This window comes from Haematobia irritans, chromosome 3, assembly GCF_050003625.1.
Source record: "Haematobia irritans isolate KBUSLIRL chromosome 3, ASM5000362v1, whole genome shotgun sequence".
NCBI classification, from domain to species: Eukaryota; Metazoa; Arthropoda; class Insecta; order Diptera; family Muscidae; genus Haematobia; species Haematobia irritans.
Genome location: NC_134399.1, coordinates 76,364,220 through 76,392,191, shown reverse-complemented (window position 1 = coordinate 76,392,191; position 27,972 = coordinate 76,364,220). Strand labels below are relative to the sequence as shown.

General features: G+C 33.2%; 1 protein-coding gene across 3 annotated transcripts in view; it reads left to right on the top strand.

The window, feature by feature from the left end:
- The window catches only part of LOC142231708 (uncharacterized), a 40,856-nt gene extending 17,086 nt beyond the window's left edge, over positions 1–23,770 (top strand). The window contains exons 1-3 of one of the 3 annotated variants that reach the window (XM_075302329.1): positions 234–344; positions 22,362–22,493; positions 22,569–23,770. In XM_075302329.1, the coding sequence (XP_075158444.1) occupies positions 22,371–22,493; positions 22,569–23,624 (1,179 nt within the window). In that variant the 5' untranslated portion in view covers positions 234–344; positions 22,362–22,370 and the 3' untranslated portion in view covers positions 23,625–23,770. Of the gene's footprint in view, positions 1–233; positions 345–20,137; positions 20,328–22,361; positions 22,494–22,568 lie in introns of those variants that run through there. The other 2 variants (XM_075302328.1, XM_075302326.1) reach the window with 2 other exon arrangements.
- The last annotated feature ends 4,202 nt before the right edge of the window (positions 23,771–27,972 follow it).

The window sequence follows — 27,972 nt, the reverse complement described above, 5'->3', positions numbered from 1 at the left end:
AAATATCTTGGAGCAAGCGGGGAAATCTAATTTTTAATTTAGTGCTCAAAATGTAACATTGTTCATTTAAAAAAAATGCAAATAAAGAAATTACAAACATGAATGGACCTAGCGCCGTCAGCTAATTTCCTATCTTCCTACAATTTATAATCTTTGGTCAATGCAACATTTGGTATGACGCAAGCCAATTTCCCATCTTCTAAAGTCTATTGTCTTTGAGATAAATGCAGTCGGCTTCATGAAAATACAACGTTGCCCACAATATTTAGTTGTTTGTTGGATTCCATTGTGGTTAGGTGCTGCGTAATTGTCATTTGTTAAAGGAATTCTGAAGGAATCGCGGGGTAAGTAAATGTATTTTTAATATAATTATTTATTTATCAAATTGTTCATAATTAGTTTTATTTGGTTACATTCGACCATAATTAATTGTGCATTCGGCCAAAAATGAAAATGGACCGAAGATGCTTGTTCTTCAAATTCAATAAGTTCCTAAGGTTACTTTCAAACATGTATGAAGTCTTAAAAACAAAATTGGGTATGATTTCTAGGAGTGAACGGAAGAAAGGGCAGAGATCAGTGCTGCCAATGTTGCCGATTTCTTACTCCAAAAATAGAAAATGCCGATTTAGTGTACAAATGTAACCATAGCGATAGGCGAACATTTGTTTGTTGGAAAATGGGACAGTGTTGCCATCGATTATCAATTTTTTTAATTCACCACTAGGCATTGTTGTTGTCTGGTGACGTGGACATTCTTTTTCTCCAAATAACTCAACAAAAAACAACATATTGCATGTATATTAACCCATTACCGCCCTCTGTCCCCATATGAGGGCACCTGTTTAAAGTTAAACAACTATGAACTTCTGATCTATAAACAAAGACACTAGGTCGCATTTGATAAACAAAGGTCATATTCAGTGCGTTATATTTTTGTTATTATTCGGATAAATTTCGTAAAATACATAAAATACTTTTATGTGTACCAAATGCTCTCAAATCTATAATTGTTCGCATACAATATCTCGATTGTGTGTAGGCAAAACTGTTAAGTTGATTTTATTAAAAAGTTTAAAAGATTACTACCAGGTAATGTCCAATATCCCCACACCCTTTTTTCTAAAAAGTGTGGAATTTTTAGAAAAAGGTATGTATATTTTTGAGAATCCCAAAATCCGCGACGCAAGACCGTGACGCATTAGCGTAGCTAGACAATTTTCCTAGGGGGGGGGGGGGGGCTATAGCCCCCCTAGCTAAAAATTTATGGACTGAACTTATAGGTTCAATTAATGTTTTATTTCATAAAATGTCATAAAAAATTAGACATCAAAATAACTCGTCAATTAATTTATAAAAAAGCAACTAAAAGTAGTTCCACACTTTTCCCAGCAAAAAAATTGTGAGTTGTTCTAAAGTACTTCCAAAAATGTCCTCAATTATTTTAACTACACAGGAAGTTTTTTTACTTGATTTTTTTCATATTTTAATGTATAATTTTTTGTTTTCTTTTTTTTTTCAAATAGTTTAAAAAAAGAGTAAGAATAAATAAATTGGTACAAATTATTCAAATTTTGCCACAAAACTGCTAAATCCATTATAGAAAAATCGATAATTTTGAAAATTGTTCGAGGAAAAACGTTTCAAACAAGCGTCAGAATGCATTAAAATCATAAAAACAATATAAAAATTATTTATTTAGGAAAATATCACAAAATTTTTTAATTCATATTCAAAACACTGAATTCGGATCTCACATTAAGAAGTGATTCTAATTCATTGCAACGGCTGTTGAAACGGTGGACATTTGTCCCATGACAAGCTCATATTACATTCATTGCTTCTCCGCCAATTTTGCACCACTTCTAGACCAAAAAGAACATTTTCACTACTTTTTTGGCGACGCTTTTTCGCAGCATTATTAAGATATTAATTTATGAAAAAATAGTTTTAATATCAATTACTATTTGTTTAATTAAATTGACTAAACTAAATCAATCATAAGTTCAACCACAGCTTTATTTCATAAATATCTGACTTGAAACATTGCCATCGGCAACTGCTACCACAACCCAAGTAATTCGATTGTTCATGAAAGTCTTTAGCGGAACTTTGTGCGATTGTATATACTTGTTTAATTTTTATAAAAATTAAAAAAAAAACTATTGACATTTATTGAAAAATGGAAAATCATAAATAGAGTTTCAAATTCTGGGGGGGGGGCTAAAATTTTTCTGGGGGGGTCTAAGCCCCCTCCTCAGAGGCCTTCCTACGCTTATGCCGTGACGGCTAACAGCGTGCCGCCGACTTAGATTCTATTCCAATTTCTTGGCGGAAAACGGTATAGTGTTGCCGTTCGCTTATCGTCACGGTATTCCTTCGTGGGTTTTTTGGGATTCTCGTAAGAAATACACGCCTACCGGCTATGCGTGTAATTATAAACATAGCGATAGGCTTATGGTTTTTTATAGAGCATGATTTTTCAATATTTAATGTTGGAGTTGAATAAAAACATGTTATCTAGTTAGTTTTTAGTTATTTGAAGATAAAATAATGTTCACGTGGCCAAGCAACAAAAGTGCTTAGTGGTTCATTTAAAAACTCGATAAGTTATGGCAACACTATCCCATTTTCATCCAAGGAATAGATTTCAATTTGGCGACACTGCGCTAGCCGTCACGGTATCCCGTAGCGGATTTTGGGTTTCCCATAAAGGTGGAATTACATACCATGCGGTCATGCGTGCGACGTTGTATTCGAATGCGTCGACGAATACGCCCAGTAAAAAAGCGTCGCCAAAAAGGTAGGGAAAATGTTCTTTTTGGATCCGGAAATAGTGCAAAATTGGCGCAGAAGCGATGAATTTAACATGGGCTTGTCATAGGACGGATGTTCACCATTTTAACAGCCGTTACACTGAATTTGCATCACTTCTTAATCTGTGATTCAAATTCAGTGTTTTGGATGTGAATTACAAAATGTTGTCATATTTCGACAAATAAATTACTTTTATAATTTTTTTATGATTTTTAATGCATTGCTTGTCCAAAACGTTTGAATTAAAATATTTTTAAAAATTCACAATATTTCTTGAATGGAAAAATTTCAATAATTTGTACCATTTTATTAAACCTTACTCTGTTTTAACCTTTTTGACACAAAAAAATGTACCCATTACACCCTCATAAAAAATCGCTTCTGTAACATATACTCCCAAACATATATTGCTTCAAGCATATACATTTTTGGGTATTGCCCAAACATTTATATGTTTGATATCTTCCAATATATAATATGTTTGAAAGCATATTGGTCTAAACAATATATGTTTGGGTAGTCTAAGTTCCAAACATTTTGTATTTTTGCATCCAAATTCAATAATGTTGTCTTCCAAAAAACAATATGTTATTATGTGAACATATGATATGTTTGGAAGCATTTTGCACCCAAAAATATTATATGCTTAAAAAAATTCTCCCAAACAATATTGTGCTCAGGTAATATAGGTGCTAACAACATAGGTTTTCGACCTGAATGCTCAAAATTTTGTTTCTGCCTAATTGTATATTCCCCCACATCTTTCTCACTTCCACGAGATTTTTTAGTTCTTAGCACCTTTTTCTGTAATACAAACATTGTAGAAGAAATTATTCAATTGTATGATTTTTTTTTATTTTAATTTTACCTTTTGCCGGACGGGGATTCGAACAGCGGACCACACAGTTTGTAAGGATCAAAGAAGTAGCTGATCAATTGCCCAAGGAAAAATAAAATGTTAATTTTGTAATAACAAGCAACAACCACCAACTTAATTCAATATCGCTCCCTGTTAAATAGCTCTCCAAGCTACTAAACACATATATGTTTATAGGCTATTTCTAAATTAATATATGTTTGCATCCAAGCATATTATATTTACAAACATTTTATGTCCCAAACATAATATGTTCTAACATATTAACATATATGTCCCAAACATGTTATGCTAGTTTATGAACATTATATGCTTGCACTCAAAAATATTGTGTTTAAAAATTTGTGTTCCAAACATATAATGTTTATAGCCAAACATATGAAAAACAGTCTTTTTCATCCGTGTAAGAATAAGAAAAAAGCGAGTTATAAATAATTGAATTAAAAGAACTTCCTATATAGTTAAAATAAAGAACATCTTCGGGAGTACATCTTTTGGAAGTGCTTTTAAAGTTGTGCCTTTGGAAGAACTTCCAAATTTTTTTGCTGGGCGTTTCTTCAATTAAGTTACACAGAATGCGTCGGAACACAAATAAATCAGCTGATTACATTCCTCGCCTCTGCACTTTTTATTATGTTTTTATATTACACACACTATTTAAAGTATTGGACTTTATGTTTTTTAAACTTCCTCAATAATTCCTCGTCTATATTTTCGATTGTTTTTCGTTTGTTGATTTGTTTACATGTTGTCAACGCACTCGACGCATTTAAAAGTTAAAAGTTCGTCAACTTCATGCGTCATATGCATACGTTACTTTTATCGTGTAACTAAAACAGTAGTAGTTCCCACATTTTAACTTTTTTTGATAATAGCATATAACGTACGCACGCATGGCCGCATGGTACGTAATTCCACCATAAGAAATGTATGTAAACGAGTGTTCGCCTATGGCCTATCGCTATGCTTATATTTACGCATAGGGATGCCAGATTTTGAAGAGGCAAAAAGAGCACATACGAAAAAAGAGCACACTTTTTCAAATAAAATAAAAACATTGAATCCCATAATAATTCATTTAAACATAAAAAATGTTCATAACATATACATAAAATAAACCAAAGATTATAGAAGAGGAAGATGGGAGATTGGCTACTGAGCACATCAAACCATTTACCACATTAGTTTAATACTCGAACCAAACGCGTATACGACAAGTATTGACATAGCATTAAAATGCACATACATTTTCCCCTTTATGGAAATAAATTTCCATAAAGGGGAAAATGTATTTTTTTTTTGTTGTTGCCTAAAATTTAACATTGTTTCATTAAGAAAATTAAATTTTTCATTTAAAAAATAAAAACTAAAAACAACTAAAAGATTACAAACATGTATTAAACTAATCTGGTAAATGCAACACTTGGTATGACGCAAGCCAATCTCCCATCTTCCTCAAATCTATAATCTTTGAAATAAACCACTTTAAAATCAAGCTAATTTTCTTACAATACTTTGTAAGTCATTTGTTTGGTGTTTTTGTGAAAAATGTTATTGAAAGAAGTTTGTTTACATTTGCAATAGAGTACAAAATGAAGAAGCAACATCGGCGTGCTCTTCTTCGACTCTGATATATAAAGTAAAACACTATTTAATTAGAAAATAACGGCGTAGGAAAATCTTGTAGTGTGACATTTACGTACTTGTACTCATAGACCTTATAATACATAGATGGGCCATGGGTGTTGTAAGTGACTGGAAAAAATATTTGTACAAATATCTAAATAAAAAAGGAACCCCAAGTATTTTATTTCAAAAGCTTTCATAAAAAAATCTGACAAAAAGAAAAAATATTTCATTGAAATATAAGTAAGAAATTTGAGTTGAAGATAATTTCCTTATAAATTTGGGGAAGCAAAAAAAGAATTAAAATACTTTTACATCGCCGGGAATTCGATCCTTGGTATTATCAGCATCGCTAAAGAATTAAAGCGATAATATGAATAATTAAAATAGTAATATATATATATATATATATATATATATATATATATATATATATATATATATATATATATATATATATATATATATATATATATATATATATATATATATATATATATATATATATATATATATATATATATATATATATATATATATATATATATATATATATATATATATATATATATATATATATATATATATATATATATATGGGGGAATGTTTGTATATGACTAGGTGTGGATTTAATATACAATAGATGACTCACCAATTTCCTCGTAATCTTCGGGCCCGCTGATGTTGAGGTCTGGATCGCAAATATTATTAAAACTATATGACATTGAAAGTTAATGTATGTTTTGGAAATATTTAATTCCTAGTGTTCAATCGTGTAATTCAAGATTAGATAAAAAAGTTCTTATAATCCTTTAGTTGTAGCATCTTTATCAGTAGGTAATATTTAGTAAATAATTTTGTATTTCTTCTTAATATAATTTATCCGCTAATTTCCTTCCATCCTTTAAGATCATATTGCGTTTTCTTTTATGATTAATTGATTCAATTTATAATGTTTGATGTACCAAATGTTCTACAAAACGATTTACTTCCACAGGTACAGCTGATGTGGCCTGTGGTATCCCCTTGGGTCCCAGACCACACCAAATTGTAAATAAATTTATGATTATTATAATGTTTTCCTTTTTCCCTCTTTTGTTAATCGGAATTTTCGCTAAAATTTGTTGATATTCTTGATTTTCTTTAGCGATGCTGATAATACCAAGGATCGAATTCCCGGCGATGTAAAAGTATTTTAATTCTTTTTTTGCTTCCCCAAATTTATAAGGAAATTATCTTCAACTCAAATTTCTTACTTATATTTCAATGAAATATTTTTTCTTTTTGTCAGATTTTTTTATGAAAGCTTTTGAAATAAAATACTTGGGGTTCCTTTTTTATTTAGATATTTGTACAAATATTTTTTCCAGTCACTTACAGTGTCAAACTAGGTTTGACAGTTCCAAAGATTAAGAATAAACGAGAAAAATAAGAGCACGCTTACAATCTCTTTCGTTGTCCATTTTGTAATTTGCCAATTTTACACAAAATTAGAACGTTTATGATGCACTAGAGGATTTATAAATAAATTAATATATTAAAAGTTCATATTTGAACAAAAAATTGTGACTAAAACCGCGAAAATACGAAATTTAAGTTTGAGCAGCATTGCTCTTTACGAACAACACAAAAGCAAATGCGCGAAAATTAATGTTTGGGACTGACTCTACGAAAAAATCAAAACGAAATGTCAGAAAATTAATTTTTGGAACTGACACATTTTTTTTAAAGAGACACATGTCCTATCTATATACCATCTATTGTCTATGCTTGTACTTACAAAAAGAGTACTTAACTAAAAATAGAGCACTTTTGCGTGCTCTTTTGGCCTATCTTGTTTTAAGAGCACATCTTCAAAAGAGTACGTCTGGCATCCCTATTTACGCACTAGTCCCAATAAACACAGGATGAGCGTTTTTCAAATGCAACAACTTTTCAGTTTGAGGGTAAATATATTTTTCAACATAAATTCAACTTGACTTGAAATTGCTCATCTTCAATACATCTTCAAATTGTTTGCGAATTACTTCCAATTTGTCAAAATGTTGACGAAATCTTTGAAAAGGTGTTGAAGATAATATGAGAAAACTTTGACAAAACACTACCCTAAAATGCAACGAAAAAACCATGTGGTTTTCAATACTTATTTGTGCAACGAAGTTCGTGGTCAATTGCAAGAAATAAAAAAATGGAAAATTTTAGACAAATAACCAAATAGTTTATAAAAATAGGTAAGTGAAAATAAAAAATGAAATAAAACTTTAAGGAAGTTACTAAATGTATATCTCCTTGCAGAAAACTAAAATTATGGATTCTACGTTCTTGAAAACATTAAAAAGCTAACCAATGAAAAAATGGTGGACAATTAACTGGAACTGCTTCAAATAGTTTATAATAATTGGTACGTCAATATGAAAAATTAAATCAACACTTTAAAGAAGTCACTAAATTTAAATCTATTTGCAGAAAACTAAAATCTTTGGATGCTACATTCTTGCAAACAATAAGAAGCTGACCAATGAAAAATGAGTGGCTTATCACAAGAAAAAGTTTCCAGAAACATTACAAGTGCAACCAATTAAAATTGTTAAAAACAATAAATTGTTGAAATCAACAACTTCTGGATGAAAATGTGCATCACATCGTCAGTTTAATTCATATGCTATTATAAGTTTAAAATGGATATTTTGTGAATTCCTTCTTTTGGAAATCAATTCTAACACGCGGTCCAGTACGTTCCTAATTTCAAATTGCCCGCATGTTAATAAATTTTAATGCTGTTTTATGACACCAAAAGGAAGGAAATCGAATTATCAATGCAAAAGTGTTTACTAATAATGTTTAAGATATTTAAAGTTTTGTTGTTTTTTTTTTTTTGTTCTTATTTGTTGATATGTTTAATAAGATTATTATTTATCATTTGTTATTGTAGTGTATTATGTAGTGTAGTGTATTATTATATATTTTATTTTGATAAAAATAAATAAATTATACAAAATTCATAGAATTTTGGCTTTGACTTTCAATTTGAAGTGGGGATATCATTCATACAAATTTAGGTTGAGAAGTATTTGCAACGATGTTAATTTTGAATTTGACTCGCATCGAAAATTGTTTGACAAATTATTGAGTAGCGATGCATTTCAATTTGAGGATAACACTTGAGATATTATTGCTAATGTGTTGAATTTCACTGTTGAGGGTAATGTCTGTTTTTTGTTGAGAACGCGATTTTCTCAACAATTTCTCAACTTGAATATTACCCTAATCCTTTGAAAAAATGTTTGAAAAATTGTTGAAATTTAGCATTTTTCAAACGTTTGTGTTTATTGGGGTGTTATATTTTCAATTTAATTAATAGACCTGTTTCAGCATCGCTTTTTTCAACGAATGTGATTGTCTTTTGTGTCCCGAATCACTTTTTTGCAGCTTCGTGAATAACGAAATTATGTTACTATGCATTCGTGCCTTCTGTCCGTAATTATAGGTGCTTAACAATCTTCCACTCTTGCGTGTGTACCGTTAAAAGTTTGTTTGTGCATGAGTTCGGATTATCATTTCATGGCGGAGTGTGTGTGTGAACTTGAGACCTACTAAATACTCGTATATCGTGCGTGAGTTTTGACCTTCCTTTTGGAACACATCGAAATGTCGTTTTCTGGCTGTATAAAGTAGATATTTTCTTAATCAGGATGAAATTCTAAGACGGTCTAACAATGTCCGTCTGTCTGTTATAATCACACAAAAACCTTCATAATGAAATTAAGTTGGAGAAATTTTACACAAATTTTCTTTTGTCTTCAGTCAGTTTAAGTCTGAAGATGGATTATATCGGTATGTCTATAGTATGACATTTTATCGCAAAAGTCTGTGAACTCTTTGTCATCAAAAATTAGCTTCTTTTTGCTTCCAAGTATTTTTGCTATCATTAGCCTGATTTTTCAATATTAAATATTCAATATAGAGTTATTTCAAAGAAATGGAATTTTTATGTGACCAGGCAACAACAATGTTTAGTGGTGAGTTCAATAATTTGATAAGCGATGACAACCCTATTTTAATTTGGAGACACCATTGCGAATTTTGGGCTTCCTATAAGAAATGCACGTAAACATGGTTATGGTGTAAGTGTGTAAATGTAACTATATCGATAGTCGGTAAGCGAAACATTTTTGAAGCGACGACAAATGCAATAAGCTTGTCGGCAAAAATTTACTCTTTTCTTGTTTCCGAGTATTTTTGATGGTCAATATAGCATGATTTTTTAATATGTAATAAATGAGTTGAATAAAAACATGTAATATCTTGTTTTTGTCGAGTTCTTTGAAGATAAAAGAATGTGCACGTGGCTAGGCAACAACAATGCCTAGTGGTGAATTAAACAAATTGATAAGCGATGGCAACACTAAACCATTTTACGCCAAGGAATTAGAATAGATTTTAATTTGGCGACACGCCGTTAGCCGTCACGGTATTCCGTCGCGGATTTTGGGCTTTGCCTACCGCCTATCGTTATGGTTATATTTAAAACTTAAGGCCGACGCACAATGAACATGCCGCGTAATTCTTCGATATATTCTTTGCTTTGAAAACAGTTGAAGCACACGTAATTATATTATGAGTCTGCACACAATAAATGTAAGTTTGGGGCCGAATCTTAAAAAAAAAGTTTAAAATATTTTAACTTTTTGGGCTTTGGTAGGCTGTTTTGTTTTTGACGTTAAAAACATTTGTTGCTTCCAGGTTTATAATTGAAAATATAAATTTGTTTATGAAGCGAGCATTGCGCTTTTCTATGTGTGTTGGAAAAAATAAAGCCGCTTTAAGACTGGTACTCTGTTCGGTTTTCGCGTTAAAACTCCATACAAAACAAAAAAATGCGAAAAACTAGCGAAATTTTTTCCATTTGTGGTACTTGGGTTTTTTTGAGTCGAAAACCGACGTTTATAGCATGGCGCCATTTGCAATGTGAATTAAGAATTAATTTATTTATTAAAACTATTTGTGTGGGTTTATAACGCAAACACGGATCATATTTTTGTTCCGAAAAGGAGTAGCAGATCAATAGCCCAAGGTAAAATAAAATGTTAATTTTGTAATGACAAGCAGCAACCACCAACTTAATTCCATATCGCTCACTGTTAAATAGCACTTCCAGTTACCTAAATAAACACCGCTTTCTATTTGCGCAATAATGGTTTCTATAAAATTTTTTCGCAAAAATGAACGTAGTACCGGCCTTTAGAGCAAAGAAAAAAGCTAAAGCATATGCCTGCTGTTTATACCCTCCACCATAGGATGGCGGTATATTAACTTTGTCGTTCCGTTTGTAACACATCGATATAGTGCTCTAAGATCCCATAAAGTATATATATTCTGGGTCGTGGTGAAATTCTGAGTCGATCTAAGCATGTCCGTCCGTCTGTTGAAAAAATGCTAACTTCCGAACGAAACAAGCTATCGACTAGAAACTTGGCACAAGTAGTTGTTATTGATGTAGGTCGAATGGTATTGCAAATGGGCCATATCGGTCTACTTTTACGTATAGCTCCCATATAAACGAACCCTCAGATTTGGCTTGCGGAGCCTCTAAGAGAAGCATATTTCATCCGATCCGGCTGAAATTTGGTACATGGTGTTGGTATATGGTCTCTAACAACCATGCAAAAATTGGTCCACATCGGTCCATAATTATATATAGCCCCGTTAAAACCGATCCCCAGATTTGGCTTGCGAAGCCTTACAGAGAAGCAAATTTAATCCGATCCGGCTCAAATTTGGTACATGGTGTTGGTATATGGTCTCTAACAACCATGCTAAAATTGGTCCATAGCTATATATAGCCCCCATATAAACCGATCCCCAGATTTGGCTTGCGGAGCCTCTAAGAGAAGCAAATTCATCCGATCCGGTTGAAATTTGGAACATGGTGTTAGTATATGGTCCCTAACAACCGTGCCAGAATTGGTCCATATCGGTCCATAATTATATATAGCCTCCATATAAACCATTCTCCACACTGAAAAAAAAGCATACCCGGTTCCAAAGATTTTGTCTTTACTTTAAAAAAATTGGTATTGATTCCGAGCCAAAGAAGCGGAGAAGACAAGTAAGGATACTTTTTAGACACAATTCTCTTTTAAAATCAGGTTTTGTGTACTTGCTTCTAGGAAGCAAATTTTAATTTTTCGCTTTTTCAGCTTTTTTTCTTTATATGCTATCAAAGTCCTTTCAAACCAAGTTAACGACGACTTTATTTTCCAAATTAAGACTCGACTTCTAGTAGAAATTATGCTGTGTTTCAAGTAAAAAACGTCTTTAAAATAAAGTGTTGAAAAACATGTCCTATATTTGAACGATTTTTATACCCTCCACCATAGGATGGGGGTATATTAACTTTGTCATTCCGTTTGTAACACATCGAAATATTGCTCTAAGACCCCATAAAGTATATATATTCTGGGTCGTGGTGAAATTCTGAGTCGATCTAAGCATGTCCGTCCGTCCGTCCGTCTGTCCGGCTGTCCGTCCGTCTGTGGAAATCACGCTAACTTCCGAACGAAACAAGCTATCGACTTGAAACTTGGCACAAGTAGTTGTTATTGATGTAGGTCGGATGGTATTGAAAATCGGCCATATCGGACCACGTTTACGTATAGCCCCCATATAAACCGATCCCCAAATTTGGCTTGGGGAGCCTCCCGGAGCAGCAAAATTCATCCGATCCGGTTGAAATTTGGTACCTGATGTTAGTATACGGCCTCTAACAACCATGCAAAAATTGGTCCATATCGGTCCATAATTATATATAGCTCCCATATAAACCGATCCCCAGATTTGAACTCCGGAGCCACTTGGAGGAGCAAAATTCATCCGATCCGGTTGAAATTTAGTACGTGGTCTTAGTATACGGTCTCTAACACCCATGCAAAAATTGGTTCATGTCGGTCCATTAATATATGTAGCCCCCATATAAACCGATCCCCAGATTTGACCTCCGGGGCCTCTTGGAGGTGAAAAATTCATCCGATCCGGTTGAAATGTGGTACCTGATGTTTGTATACGGTCTCTAACAACCATGCAAAAATTGGTCCATATCGGTCCATAATTATATATAGCCCCCATATAAACCGATCCCCAGATTTGACCTGCGGAGCCTCTTGGAGGGGCAAAATTCATCCGATCCTGTTGAAATTTGGTACCTGATGTTAGTATACGGCCTCTAACAACCATGCAAAAATTGGTCCATATCGGTTCGTAATTATATATAGCTCCCATATAAACCGATCCCCAGATTTGACCTCAGGAGCCTCTTGGAGGACCGAAATTCATCCGATCCATTTGAAATTTGGTACATGGTGTTAGTATATGGTATCTAACAACCATGCAAAAATTGGTCCATATCGGTTCATAATTATATATAGCTCCCATATAAACCGATCCCCAGATTTGACCTCAGGAGCCTCTTGGAGGACCGAAATTCATCCGATCCAGTTGAAATTTGGTACATGGTGTTAGTATATGGTATCTAACAACCATGCAAAAATTGGTCCATATCGGTCCATAATTATATATAGCAAAAGTCATCCGATGCGGTTGAAATTTGGTACATTTTGTCAAATATGGCCTCTAACAGTCATGTAAAAATTGGTCAATATCGGTCTTTAGTTATATATAGGCGATGACTTATTACACAAAAATTAGTCCATATCGCCAAAAATAATCTACCAAAACTTTATTCCCATAGAAAATTTTGTCAAATTTTATTACTATAGAAAGTTGTGTCAAAATTTCATTTCTATAGAAAGTTTTGTCAAACGTTTATTTCTATAGAAATGTTTGTCAAAATTTTATTTCCATAGAAAGTTTTGTCAAAATTTTATTTTTATAGAAAATTTTGTAAAAAATTTATTTCTGTAGAAAATTTTGTCAACATTTTATTTCTATACAAAATTTTGTCAACATTTGACTTCCATAGAAAATTTTGTCAACATTTTATTTCTATAGAAAATTTTGTCAAGTTTTCATTTCTATAGAAAATTTTGTCAAACTATATTATATACGTATTTAATCGGCCTTTTTTTGTTTAATATATACCCCGTATGGGCTAACTTACAATTTAGAAGACAGTGTTAAAAAGTTTTGCGATACCTTGCCATCGGCAAGTGTTATCGCAACCCAAGTAATTCGATTGTGGATGACAGCCTTTAGTAGAAGTTCCTACGCAATCCATGGTGGAGGGTACATAAGATTCGGCCTGGCCGAACTTGCGGCCGTATATACTTGTTTGCTTTGTAGTCAAGATGCAAAAAGACAACAAATTTAAAGACAATTTCATTAAATTTAAAGATTTTTTCTAAATTATTAAAGTCAAGTTGACCTTAGCCCAAACATTTTTTCTTTCATGTTATGATATTCATTTTTAAATCAAATCACTTAATTATAAGGACAATACGACTTCATTGAAAAGTTTATCGGCCTTTGGTCAAGGAAAAAAACTTTATACTAGAGAAATGCGTCTTCTGTGCTAAGCAAAATTTGCATTCGTATTTTAAAGACATGAAATCTTTGACCTCACGACAATATTTTTTTCAGTGCAGATTTGATCTCCGGAGCCTCTTGGAGGAGCAAAATGCATCCGATACTGTTCAAATTTGGATCGTGGTGTTAGTATATGGCCGAAATTGGTCCATATCGGTCTATAGTTATATAGAGCCGATCCCCAATCACACAAAAATTGGTCCATATCGGTTCATAATCATGGTTGCTACTCGAGCCAAAAATAATCTACCAAAATTTTATTTCTATAGAAAATTTTGTCAAAATGTTATTTCTATAGAAAATTTTGTCAAAATTTTATTTCTAAAGAAAATTTTGTCAAAATTTTATTTCTATAGAAAATTTTGTCAAAACTTTATTTTAATAAAATATTTTGTCAAAACTTTATTTCTATAGAAAATTTTGTTAAAATTTCATTCCTATAGAAAATTTTGTCAAAACTTAAGTTAGGTTAGGTTAGGTGGCAGCCCTATGTATCAAGCTCACTTAGACTATTCAGTCCATTGTTATACCACATTGGTGAACTTTATTGGTGAACTTTATTTTAATAAAAAAATTTGTCAAAAATTGGTCCATATCGGTTCATAATCATGGTTGCCACTCGAGCCAAAGATAATCTACCAAAATTTTAATACTATAGAAAATTTTGTCAAAATTTTATTTCTATAGAAAATTTTGTCAAAATTTTATTTCTAAAGAAAATTTTGTCAAAATTTTAATGCTATAGAAAATTTTGTCAAACTTTTATATCTATAGGAAATTTTGTCAAAACTTTATTTCTATAGAAAAATTTGTCAAACTGAATTATATACCTATTTAATCGATCTTTTTTAATTTAATATATACCACGTATGGACTTACTGATAATTTAGAAGACGGTGTTAGGAGGTTGTAAGATACCTTGCCATCGGCAAGCGTTACCGCAACCCAACTAATTCGAACTTGACCTGCATATAGGGAAAAGACGAGTTTGTGCTTCAGCACAAGAAACAGACAGACGGATATCTTAGAATTTCACCCTGATCAAGAATTTATACATATGCTTTATAGATTGTGAAGCCTAAACGGAATACAATCTTGGGAAATTTCTAAACACTGCCATCCAGGCAGTGTTTAGAATAAGTTTCTACGCAATTCATGGTGGAGGGTACATAAGCTTCGGCCTGGCCGAACTTACGGCCGTATATATTTGTTTTCATTGTGTTTCGGCCTTAAGTGTTTCGAATCGCCCGTCAAAAACTAGTTTCCCAAGATTGTATTCCGTTTAGGCTTCACAATCTATAAAGCATATGTATAAATTCTTGATCAGGGTGAAATTCTAAGATATCCGTCTGTCTGTTTCTTGTACTGAAGCACAAACTCGTCTGTTCCCTATATGCAGGGGGCTAATCACAGCATTCGATATCGAATTCATAATCGTATCGAAAAAATTGTCGATACGATTAAAAGTTTGGATCACGCCATTCGATCGAAATTTGATGCAATTTCTCTAGCATTGCCAACAGCAAAAAACGAAGCAGAACAAAATGAAATGACAAAATTAAGTTAGCGGCACAAAATAGAATGTAGAAAAACACAAGTTGTTGAAGATATCAAAGTAAAATGTAAATTTTATTGCATTTTATATTATGGACACATATCTCTATTTACATTCCTCCGAATTCCTTTCTAATTGGAGGATGAGATGAATATAAAATAATTCGTCGACAGATAAGGAATAAAAGTGCACATTGTTATTGGTGTAAGTATATGGGTTTGAAATGGTGTGCACTGTTAGAAAGTCACTTTTTGCAGGCTCAATGACGATTTCGGCTGACGAAGGAGGCATTCAAATGGAAAATAATTTTTGGTGGCATGTCAACGTCAATTCTATCGCTTTACAATTGTCTGCCGTCTTAAAACTTTTTGCCAGTGGAAGCCTTCATCATTCACTATTCTTACAAGGTGGTCCAAAAGCGTTATGGTTGTCACGGAATGGTACGGTAATTGGTTGATCACAATCTCTTGGATATCGATGTAGCATGTCCACTTTCTTTGCAAAGCGAGGATGCTCGCTCCCGAACTCGACTTTGACCATTTTTTGTTTAACTTTTATTGGAGTTGCATTAGTCCTAAATATTCAAAATATGTTCATTATATGTAATTTACTGCAAATTAGCAACAATTCGAACTAAAAATAATATATTTACTATTCCTATATGGCGAAAACAATGTAAAAAACTAGTGAAAAATGTTTTACGATTGCAATTTACCAATCGAAAATATTGTCGATCAAAAAAACTCGATATCGACTCCCGTGATCCGAAATATTTAGATTTCGATCAAAAATTTTCGATATCGAATGCCGTGATTAGCCCCCGGGTCAAGTTCGAAAGAGGGCTATATCATCTCACCAGCATATTTAACAAAAGTTTGGGTCTTCAGCGATGTCATTAAGCGGGGATTAATATGTCATTTTGTTCCAGAAATTCAAACAAGAGTATCGTCACATTGTATTTAGCTTAGACTTCTAAAATCTGCATTTTTGTTTTTTTCTGCACCTTGAGACATGATACAATCCTTACAATCATTGTAGCATGCCTTGAGGTATCCGCTCTCTCAAAAATATTTTGGAACAAAAACACTGCTAATGTGTTGGTTGAATTGTCAATATTGTATTCGCTTAATATTATTATTCTCTTTAATTTCAATTTTTCTTTCCTTTGATTTCACCAGTTTACTATTATGGCGGGTTCCCATATTTGCCGATTATGTCGCAATACTTGTACTGAGACCATACATCTGCGTGATGAAAACGGCGATGCGAATGAAATATACAATATCGCGAAAAAGTTCTTTCATTCCATGGTAAAGAAAAAAAAAACAAAATGAAAGCTTAGAAAGTGAATATTCAAATAAAACTCCTAAATTTCAGTTTTTGGATGCGTTTCTCACTCCGGGATCCATTTCGAGAGAAATTGCGGTTTTATGTTTGGATTGCTGGAATCATATCTGCAATTTTAACAACTTTCAACAGACCATACTGGTGGTACAGGCCAATCTACTTAAAGAGATGGAACAGGCCAAACTTGCAGAGATTATATCTGAGGGCAAGCCATCTTCACACAACTCATCAATCAATCAGGGCTTAATCATGCACGAGTTAAGTGATAATGGGGGGAACGGTTTTGGTTCGGGAAAATTAATTGTTACCGACTATGGTATAGAATTTTCCACCGATTTAGATGATATAGCCCAAAGTAGTCAAACCCATTTTGGTGATGCCACAACCTGCCAAGATATGAACATTTCTCAGGAAGAGCACAATGAATTCTTGAAAGAAAGTGAGCCAAGTGCATCCAATCACAAATCATTAAACGATTCAATTATCTTTAAAAAAGATAAACTTTCAAGTAGGAGAGTGGATGCAACTATAGCCCTTTGGAAACCTGAGTTGGAATGTCGCCTTTGTTCTGAAAAATTCCCATGCTTTTATGAGATTAGGAAGCATACACAATTCCATCATCCTACGGAAGAATTCTATATTATGTGTTGTGGAATTAAGTTAAAATATCGTTTTCGCATCGAAGAACATGCCATACTACACATGGATCCCAAGGCGTTTACCTGTAAGGATTGTGGCAAGAGATTTCACACCAAGCTTAACTTTTTAAATCACATGTACAAGGAACATAACAAGGCAATAGAATTTGGCCCTCCGATTGTTCTTCCCCCTCGCATAGTAAAGGATACCTGCCCGAAATGCGGAGAAACCTTTGACTATCTAGGAGGACTGTATTCTCACAAAAAAATTCACCATCCTGAAATGTTCACCAATAAGCAAAAGAAGACTAAAATAAACTCGGATAATTAAGTATGTCTAATGGAATTAGGAGTAGAATATCCCAGTACTCTTTTCCATTTAATCCTAAGTATGTATATAATTTTTGGAATGAGAAAACAACTGCTTTACATTTATATACTAGTTATTACTTAAAAATAAAAATACATTTAATTTTGAAATTATTGTTTTTTTTTTTTTTTTAAGTTTCATAAGTAAACTTTGTTTAGAAGCAATTAACGAGGGTACCTTTTATACTTCGGGATTGGCTATCCCAGTGTTGCAATCTGCCAACTGCCAGCTCTACCGTTGAGTTTGACATTTTTAGAGTTAAACGTTTTGAGATACGGGCGCTATTTGTGTTGTTTACAGCAAGATTTATTTAGCCCCAAAAAAAAAATGGAATTAAATCGCGAACAATTTGGTGCGATTATTTCTTACAACTTTCGACGTGCATCGATGAACTTAATGCAGTTTTTGGCGATGAAGTTCCGTCAAGGGCCCATGTTCATCGATAGTATGGTGAATTGAACCGAGGTAGTAGTTCACTCCAACACGAATTCCGTAAAACTCTTCCAAAATCTTGTTGTTGTTCCGGAAATCATTGATGCTGTGCGCCAATTGATATCGAAAGATTGTCATGTGACCTCTCGTGAGATTGAGGCAACCATAGGTATTAGTGGGACTAGCATGAATTCAATACTGCGTGAACGTTTGACAGTCAAACCACTTTGTTAGCATTGGATCCCGCAATCAATCGCTCAAAACACGACACGTGTAGATTGCTCCATTAATACGATGGTGCTGCTTTGGAACATGTCTATGATATAGTTACTGGTGATGAATCGTGGATTTAAGAGTATGAATCCGAAAGTAAACAGCAGTCGACTGTATAGGTGTTTCACGATGAGTCAAATCCACGAAGCACTTCCAAGCAAATGATCACCCTTTTTTCTGAAAAAAAGTCATGTTGCAATCGTCTGTCAGTTATCCTTCAATAAATCAGGAAAACCAATGCTTTTCAATACAGTTGTATCAAGTTCTACATGCCTGGTGGAAATCACCAAATTTCCGAAATACCAGTGGAAACTCAGAAATACCCTATGTCATGTAGTTTTTGTCGGCGCTTCTCTCAAATATCATACAGTTTGCGTCGGCGTCACCCAGTTCAGTTCTCTGCCGGCCTTATGAAACGTAAGAAAAATAGGATTTAGAACCTACTTTGTAGTAACCAAAAACAATTGAAGAAGAAGATGGGAAATTGGCCGACGTCATACCAAAGAGTTCATTTACGGTGTTCGATACATACACGTTCGTTCATTTTTAATTTGCAATATTTTTTGTTAAAAACTCACAAATGATGTTAAATTTTGTGTAAATAATAATGAGAAACTTTTGACCGATTGTTCTACGTCATTCCCTGATATAAATTTCTTTTTATTCTTAGTTTAATTTGTGAACAAAAAATCATAAAGGACACGTTTGCATCGAACGCCGTCAATGGTTTGATACCCTCTGCTGCCATTTTCCCATCTTCATCTTCCATTGTTTTTGGTAGTAACAAATGTTCTCTTATATATAAATCTTTTCATTTTATTAAATTTTTTGGCAGATAATTTGAAATTATAACTGCCGATGCCTTAATAAAGAATTTATCAAAACAGCGCTTCGACCGCCACGTCGGTTATACCAAAGCTGCAGGCATTGTGCGACATCTTTACGGTTGATATTTGTTGTTTTTGTAGAAGAGAAATTTTCGTTCTCTTGTTGTCTTAATACTCTCTGGCAATTCTACTAACCCTCGAAGTTCTCAAAGAGAATTAAAAGTCGGATTCTCTTTGAACACGCTTCATAAATACTTTTGTATGTGCGTTCATAGACAATATAGCATATAGATGATCCACTATCCTCTTTAAAAAAAAAATGTGTCAGTTCCAAAAATTAATTTTCTGACATTTCGTTTTGATTTTTTTCGTAAAGAGTCAGTCCCAAACATTAATTTTCGCGCATCTGCTTTTGTGTTGTTCGTAAAGAGCAATTCTGCTGAAAATTAAATTTCGTATTTTCGCTGTTTTGGTCACAATTTTTTGTTCAAATATTTATAAATCCTCTGGTGCATCATAAACGTTCTAATTTTGTGTAAAATTGGCAAACTACAAAAAGGAAAACTAAAGAGATTGTAAGCGTGCTCTTTTTTTTCTCGTTTATTCTTAACCTTCGGAAGTTTGACACCCTTGGCTCATCTATATGTTATATTGTCTATGATGACTACCACCTACTGACGCAGTTTCGCTTGACAGTTTCGTTCTCTTGTTATCTTAATACTCTCTGGAATTGAAATGTTCCTCTCTCTTTCATAGTTGCTATTGTTGATATTAAGAGCTACATCAAAATGATACGAGTAACCGCTACTTTGAGTTTTATATTCAGTTGTTCACTGGATTGCACCGTGTTTAGTATCGTACTGCTGTTTTTTGTTGAATGTTTTTTTATTTTGTGGTTGTGTTTGAGTACACAAAAGTAATACATAAACGAGGGCAATACGGGAATTAATGTAAAACAAAGAATAAGAAACATCTATCGTGTTTATTGTAAAAATGCTAGATGCCGAATGTCAACAAACAAATGTAAATTTTTAAATGTGAAATATTATGACTTAAATGATTTGGTGGCCAATATAGTGTGTAAATATAACGATAGGCGAACAATTTTCTACACTAAAAAAAAAAGTGAACTCTCTATTTCACTAAAGCCAATTTAACTTTATTTTAGTTCATGGAATTATTATGTTTGGAGAAAGTTTCCTTTACTCTAATAATTTTTTGTGTACGTTAGAGAAATTAACTACAGCCGAGGAAAAAAATATACACAAATGAAGGATAAAGATTAACTAAATTCGTGTCTTCCACCAAATAGTTCAATATTTCTTTAAATTTAACTACAAATACGTTCATCATGAACTTCGTATGTCACTAAGGACATTTTTGCAATTTTGAACTCCAATTTTTTCCCTCAAACTACACAATTTTCTTTAAAAAGTGAAAAAAACTTAATTATGTCTAATAAATTTTCTTGAATTTGTCGAAAAATATTTACTTATTTTTATGACATCGGCGTGATGCCAGCGTTTGTTATACTGTTTAGTTAAAATTTTCTAAAAATATTCAAAATTTTCTAAAATTAACCGAAATTTTTCTTCCTGGTGGGTTCACTGTTTTTTCAGTGTACTTGCATTTCTTGTGGGAAGCCCAAAATCCGCGACCGAATACCAATGAACTAACAAATTTGAAAAGGATCCAACTCCCGTTATTGCTTGCGGTTTAGTATCCATTGTTTCTTATACAATCTTTTTTGAGTACAACGCCAGTTTGTTGTAGGACGGTCAAATAAAAATTTAAATTGGGAAGAAATAAAAAGAAAAAATTTAGAATACTACGCTCATTTTATTCTGTAGTTGGAAGAACACTCGACAATGAGAAATTTATACTTAATGCTTAGTACTAAGTTCGTTTCTGCTAAAAACGAATATCTTCATATATATTCGTAAATAGGGTCTCAAACGCAGGGATGTTAACTTATTTATGCGAAATAATATGTCTGCGCTCAAAAAAAAAGTGAACTCTCTATTTCACTAAAGCCAATTTAACTTTATTTTAGTTCATGGAATTATTATGTTTGGAGAAAGTTTCCTTTACTCTAATAATTTTTTGTGTACGTTAGTTAAATTAACTAAAACCGAGGAAAAAAAATACTCAAATGAAGCATAAAGATTAACTAAATTCGTGTCTTCCACAAAATAGCTCAGAATTTCTTTAAATTTGTAAATTTTACCAAAAATGCGTCCATCATGAACTTCGTATGTCACTAAAGACATTCTTGCAATTTTGAACTCCAAGTTTTCCCTTCAAACTACAAAATTTTCTTTAACAAGTGAAAAAACTTTGTTATGTCTAATAAATTTTCTTGAATTTGTCGAAAAATATTTACTTATTTTTATGACATCGGCGTGATGCTAACGTGGGTAATACTGTTTAGTTAAAATTTTCTACAAATATTCAAAATTTTCTAAAATTAACCGAAAGTTTTCTTCCTGGTGGGTTCACTGTTTTTTCAGTGTGCCCATTTTTGCGTGCGAAAATTCCAGGGTTGTATAAATATGTGTCTGAAAATGCTCAAAACAAAGATTTCGCATTTATTCCGCGCTAACGTTTTTTATATGGAGTATAACAGTTTTTCGTGCGAAAACGTGATCTTAGTACTAGGCTTAAGCCATAAATATACGTGTGTAAACATAACCATAGCGATAGGCGGTAGGCGAAACATTTTCCGCAGCGAATAAATACAATAACAAGCTTATTAGTAAAAATTATTTGATGTATTTTTGATGTTAATATGGCATGATTATTTAACATTAAAAATTGATATTAAGAAAAAGCATGTAATGTCTTATTATTACTTGAGTAATTTAACGATAAAATAATATCCACGTGGCCAAGCAACAACTACACCAACATTTAATAATCGACAACACTATAAATTTTTCGCCAAGCAGTTACAATCGATTTTAATTTGGCGACATGCTGCCAGCCTTACTTCTAATCAATATTAATTCGATTTCTTTCCTTAATTTTTTGTCTTTTTTCTATATTTCCTTTTTATAGTTCAGAATAATGTCGGTTTCCAATATTTGTCGCCTATGTAGAAATAGTTGCGACAATAGTTTACGACTTAACGATGACAAAGGCAATCCTAATCACATATATAATACCGTCATAAAATATTTTGATCCAATGGTAAAGCATAAATTCGATACAGATTTTGACAAGTGATACTCCATTTTACACCATACATTATGTTCACATTTTTAGATTCTAAAAGGAGACCCTGGAGATACAAGTGATACCGTTTTATGTACAGAATGCTGGTATCATATATCCAGTTTCGATAGTTTTCAACAGACAGTAATGTTAATACAGGCCAATCTACTTGCAGCATACGAAGAAGATCATGTTGAAATTGTAAAAGAAGAAAGAATCGAAGAAGAATCTGAATTTATCGAATCTCAAGATACCATTGAAATCGAAGAATTTATAACAATCATGCCAAATTCCAACGGCGATAATGGTGGTGCAAATAATACTTCACAAGAGGATGCTATAGGATTTGGTTCGGGAAAATTGGTCGAAGCGGACATTGCAATAGAATTTTCCAATAATTTAGACGATATAGCTGAAAATCGTACCGCTGGCCCTTCTCAATCGTTCACTGTAGATCTAGAATTCCAAGGCAAAGATGATGATAGAGAATCTTGTATTGTGATTCATAGTGATGAATCAGACCCAGAAATGCCTGTCACTATAGAGAGATCAAATAGATCCCAAGATTTGTGGATAGAAGATTCGACCGATCAAACAAGCTCAAATAAAAGCACTATTTTTTCCAAAACTTTTGAGGCTAATAGGATAATTGCCAAATGGAAACCATTATTAGATTGTTACATATGCCTCAGGCAATTTCCCTCATTTATTGAAGTTCGACGACATATGAACGCTAAACATCCCGGCGAAGAGTTCTATATTTTGTGCTGTCATCGAAAATTCAAGCTTTTACATTTCCTCGAAGATCATGCAATGCTGCATATGGATCCCAATGCTTTTACCTGTCAAAAATGTGGTAGAAACTATCAACAAAAGTTCCGCTTGATGCAACATATCGACGAGGCACATGGGAAGAGGAAACCTTTTTCAAAACCGCCTACTGCTTCCAGTGATACATGCCATACATGTCACAAAACTTTCCCATACAAAGGAGGTCTTTACCATCATAATAAGATACATCATCCCGATATATTTGCCAAGAGAACAAGAAGAAGAACACAAGTATTAAAAGGTGGCTCTATCGTAAGTATGTTTTCCAAAATGTAAGGGAGATCTTGGTCATCACAACGATATAAAAGAAGACATTGAAGAAAAACTGCAAGTCTCCCTGTATGATTATAGCGATAATATTATATATTGAATCTAAGTAAATAAAATAAACTGATTATAGTCCGACACTGACAGAAATGAAACGTTGTTTATTTTACACGCCGAGAAGAGAAATGTTTATTTGGAACATATTTTCAGGTCATACCTACAATAGTTGGAGCCTCAGTGGAGCTATAGTTACCATAGGCGGGCACTATCACAATCTAGATCACATAAACAAAAACAACATGTGTACGGCCAAAAGTTCGGCCGCCACGAAAAGGTCTTAACAAAGTGTCATTTTCCTAAATAAATTGCGCAAAGAATCGCTTTTATTTTTGACGCTTGTTTTTTTATCTTTTTATTACATTAACCCTTCTGTGCATGATGAGGACCCGCTGGACCTTTCTGATTTTTCCGGTTTTCTTTAAAAATTAAAGAAAACTATATTTATTATATGATGATAGAGAGGTTATCCCTAGGAAAAATATCGTTATTTTTTATTGTGGGTCCCATGAGACCTCATCGCGCTGGTATCGCTTCCGGTGTTATCACATACAGGAGGGTTACACATTCCACTAAAAAATATTAAAACAAAAGACAACAGTTCCTTAACATAAAAAGATATTTCTTGTATAAAATTTAGTAAAACATAAATTCATATATTGCACATACATTTGGGAGGAATAATTCTCGTATGTACACGCAAAAAAATAATTCTTTCCTCCCAAACGAAATTTTAGACAAACAAAGTTCGTTTCTCATTTGCTTTTCGCTGTAAGGAAGTGTATTTGGGAGAAAAGTATATACTTTTTGTGATAAACGTTTATTCTTTTCCAGGATGTAAAAACAATTTCATAAGGACAAACTCAAAAAAAAAAACATTGTTTTCTTGCTAATTGCATTTTCCCTCACATCTTTCTCACATCCACGATGTTTTTTAGTTCTTAACACCTTTTCCTGTAATACCAACAATGTAGAAGAAATTATACGATTTTATAAATTTTTAAATTTTTTTTACCTTTCGCCTGGACGGAGAATCGAACCGCGGACCATGCACTTTGTAAGCCAACACACTAACCACTGGGCTATGTACCTGTTATGGTCATCAATAGATAAATATCCATATAAGTTATAAAGGGTGATTCTTTTGAGGTTAGGATTTTCATGCATTAGTATTTGACAGATCACGTGGGATTTCAGACATGGTGTCAAAGAGAAAGATGCTCAGTATGCTTTGACATTTCATCATGAATAGACTTACTAACGAGCCACAACGTCGAATTTTCAGTGAATGGGCCCTAGAAAAGTTGGCAGAAAATCCGCTTTTTTATCGACAAATTTTGTTCAGCGATGAGGCTCATTTCTGGTTGAATGGCTACGTAAATAAGCAAAATTGCCGCATTTGGAGTGAAGAGCAACCAGAAGCCGTTCAAGAACTGCCCATGCATCCCGAAAAATGCACTGTTTGGTGTGGTTTGTACGCTGGTGGAATCATTGGACCGTATTTTTTCAAAGATGCTGTTGGACGCAACGTTACGGTGAATGGCGATCGCTATCGTTCGATGCTAACAAACTTTTTGTTGCCAAAAATGGAAGAACTGAACTTGGTTGACATGTGGTTTCAACAAGATGGCGCTACATGCCACACAGCTCGCGATTCTATGGCCATTTTGAGGGAAAACTTCGGAGAACAATTCATCTCAAGAAATGGACCGGTAAGTTGGCCACCAAGATCATGCGATTTGACGCCTTTAGACTATTTTTTGTGGGGCTACGTCAAGTCTAAAGTCTACAGAAATAAGCCAGCAACTATTCCAGCTTTGGAAGACAACATTTCCGGAGAAATTCGGGCTATTCCGGCCGAAATGCTCGAAAAAGTTGCCCAAAATTGGACTTTCCGAATGGACCACCTAAGACGCAGCCGCGGTCAACATTTAAATGAAATTATCTTCAAAAAGTAAATGTCATGGACCAATCTAACGTTTCAAATAAAGAACCGATGAGATTTTGCAAATTTTATGCGTTTTTTTTAAAAAAAAAAGTTATCAAGCTCTTAACAAATCACCCTTTATTTATATAGCATAGCTTGCGGCGCCCACGAACCGAATAAACAAAGTTTATTTAACAGAAACAAACATTTAGTTTGTCACCGTGGTGCAGTGGTTGCTACGTCCGACTTGCATGCCAAGGGTCGTGGGTTCGATCCCTGCTTCGACCAAAGTTTTTTTTTTTTTTTTGTTTTTTTTTTTTTTTTTTTTTTACATATATTCCAGATATGTTCGGAAGATTCCGAAAAAATGTTCAACATTCCATTGTAGTATATTAAATTTTGAACTGTAAAATGTGTCTTATTAAAGACCTAAAGTGAGAAAAGAACAGTGTTTGATATAAACGAAATGGACTGTGTTGTTGTTTCCAAAATAACTTTTTTATATTTTGTAACAAACGAATTTTTTTGGTGATAAAAGTTTAAAATTTTGGAAGCAATTCAAAAAACTCTAACAAAAGAAAAACGTTTTCGGTACACGTTTTCCAAACGTTTTTTTTCTTTGCGTGTAATTTCAGTAGGAAATTAACATATGAAACCCAAAGTGAATCATCTCACCCCGCCACATCTACACCAAAGACTATGGAAATTGGCCTTAGCCAGCAACTCAGTAAATATGTCCTTCTCAAAGGCGCTTAGTTTTATAGGCTTTTGTGATATTACTACTTTTAGTTAAGACAGACTTATAGAAAGCCACCGTGCTGCAATGGTTAGCATGCCCGCCTTGCATACACAAGGTCGTGGGTTCGATTCCTGCTTCGACCGAACATCAAAAAAGTTTTCCAGTGGTGGATTATCCCACCTCAGTAATGCTGGTGACATTTCTGAGGGTTTCAAAGCTTCTCTAAGTGGTTTCACTGCAATGTGGAACGCCGTTCGGACTCTGCTATAAAAAGGAGATCCCTTGTCATTGAGCTTAACATAGAATCGGGCAGCACTCAGTGATAAGAGAGAAGTTCACCAAGGTGGTATCACAATGGACTGAATAGTCTAAGTGAGCCTGATACATCGGGCTGCCACCTAACCTAACCTAACATATATCCGTTACCTACTGTATTTCAAAAAATATTGTTCCTTATCCAAAAACTAAAATTTTTTTAAATTTATTCTTTTCCCGAGTACACAAGATTTTGACCAACCTTCATGCAGTATAACATACATTTGTCCTTTTTCTTATGTATACATTTATTTCATTCTGAATCGATATCATTTGTTTTCTCCCTACCAGATGTATACGATTACATATGCGTGTGTGTGTATACATCAATCGCAAAACCACTCTCTTTGCATTATCTATACGAAAATTGACTGATGCATACATAGACCTTATCTCAGTGTTGCCAACTCCCCAAGGCCAAAAAGCACCAAAAATATATTATAAATTCTAACATACCACCTTCCACCACAAAATCGAAAATTAAATGCTCTACTAAAAAAAAAAAAAAAAAAAAAAAAAAAAAAAAAAACGTCCGAAGTTGTACCTCTTATAGAACTTTTGTGAATTGAATTTTAAGAAGTGAAGGTGGGTATTAAGATCGAGTTTAGCTGCTAAAATAGTCATTTGTTGACAATTACAATTTCTTTAATAATTCATTTTGGGGAATACAAACTTTGTGAAAATTTGCTTTTGGCTATTCCCCATCAAGTTATAATAAAATTTGCAGCAAATAAAATAAAATTTGCGGCAAAACTCGAACTTAGTACTCATCATTATGAACCGCTATTCAAGTATACACTTTGATCAGTTTTAATGCTTTCGTCCAATTCATTTTGATCAGTGATGTTTTTCAACTTTCAAAATATTAATATGTGGAAGGAGTCTATATTAATATATGGAAGGAGTCTTATTTCAGTTGTGCGTGCTTTTGTGAATTTAATACAAACGTTTTTAATGACATCTTTACCAAATTCGAAAATAAATTTGAGTTTCTTCGGCTCTTGAAAGTCTAATCAAAATTTTTGTATCAATTAAACTTAATACTGTTCAAAATAAAAAAAGCACCAAAAGCACTAAATGAAAATGCCAGAAAGCACCAAGTTGGTGCTTTTTTTGAAAAGGCACCAAAAAGGCAATTTGGTGCTTTTTAGAAATCAAAAAGCACTAAATTTGGTGCTAAAAGCACCAAATTGGCAACACTGCCTTATCTATTGTCTATGGATGCATACACAAAAGTCCAATAAGAGAGTTCAAAGAAAACCTCTCAGTTTTTTAATACTCTTCAAAATTATAGTATTAAGAATAATTTTAATTTTCGT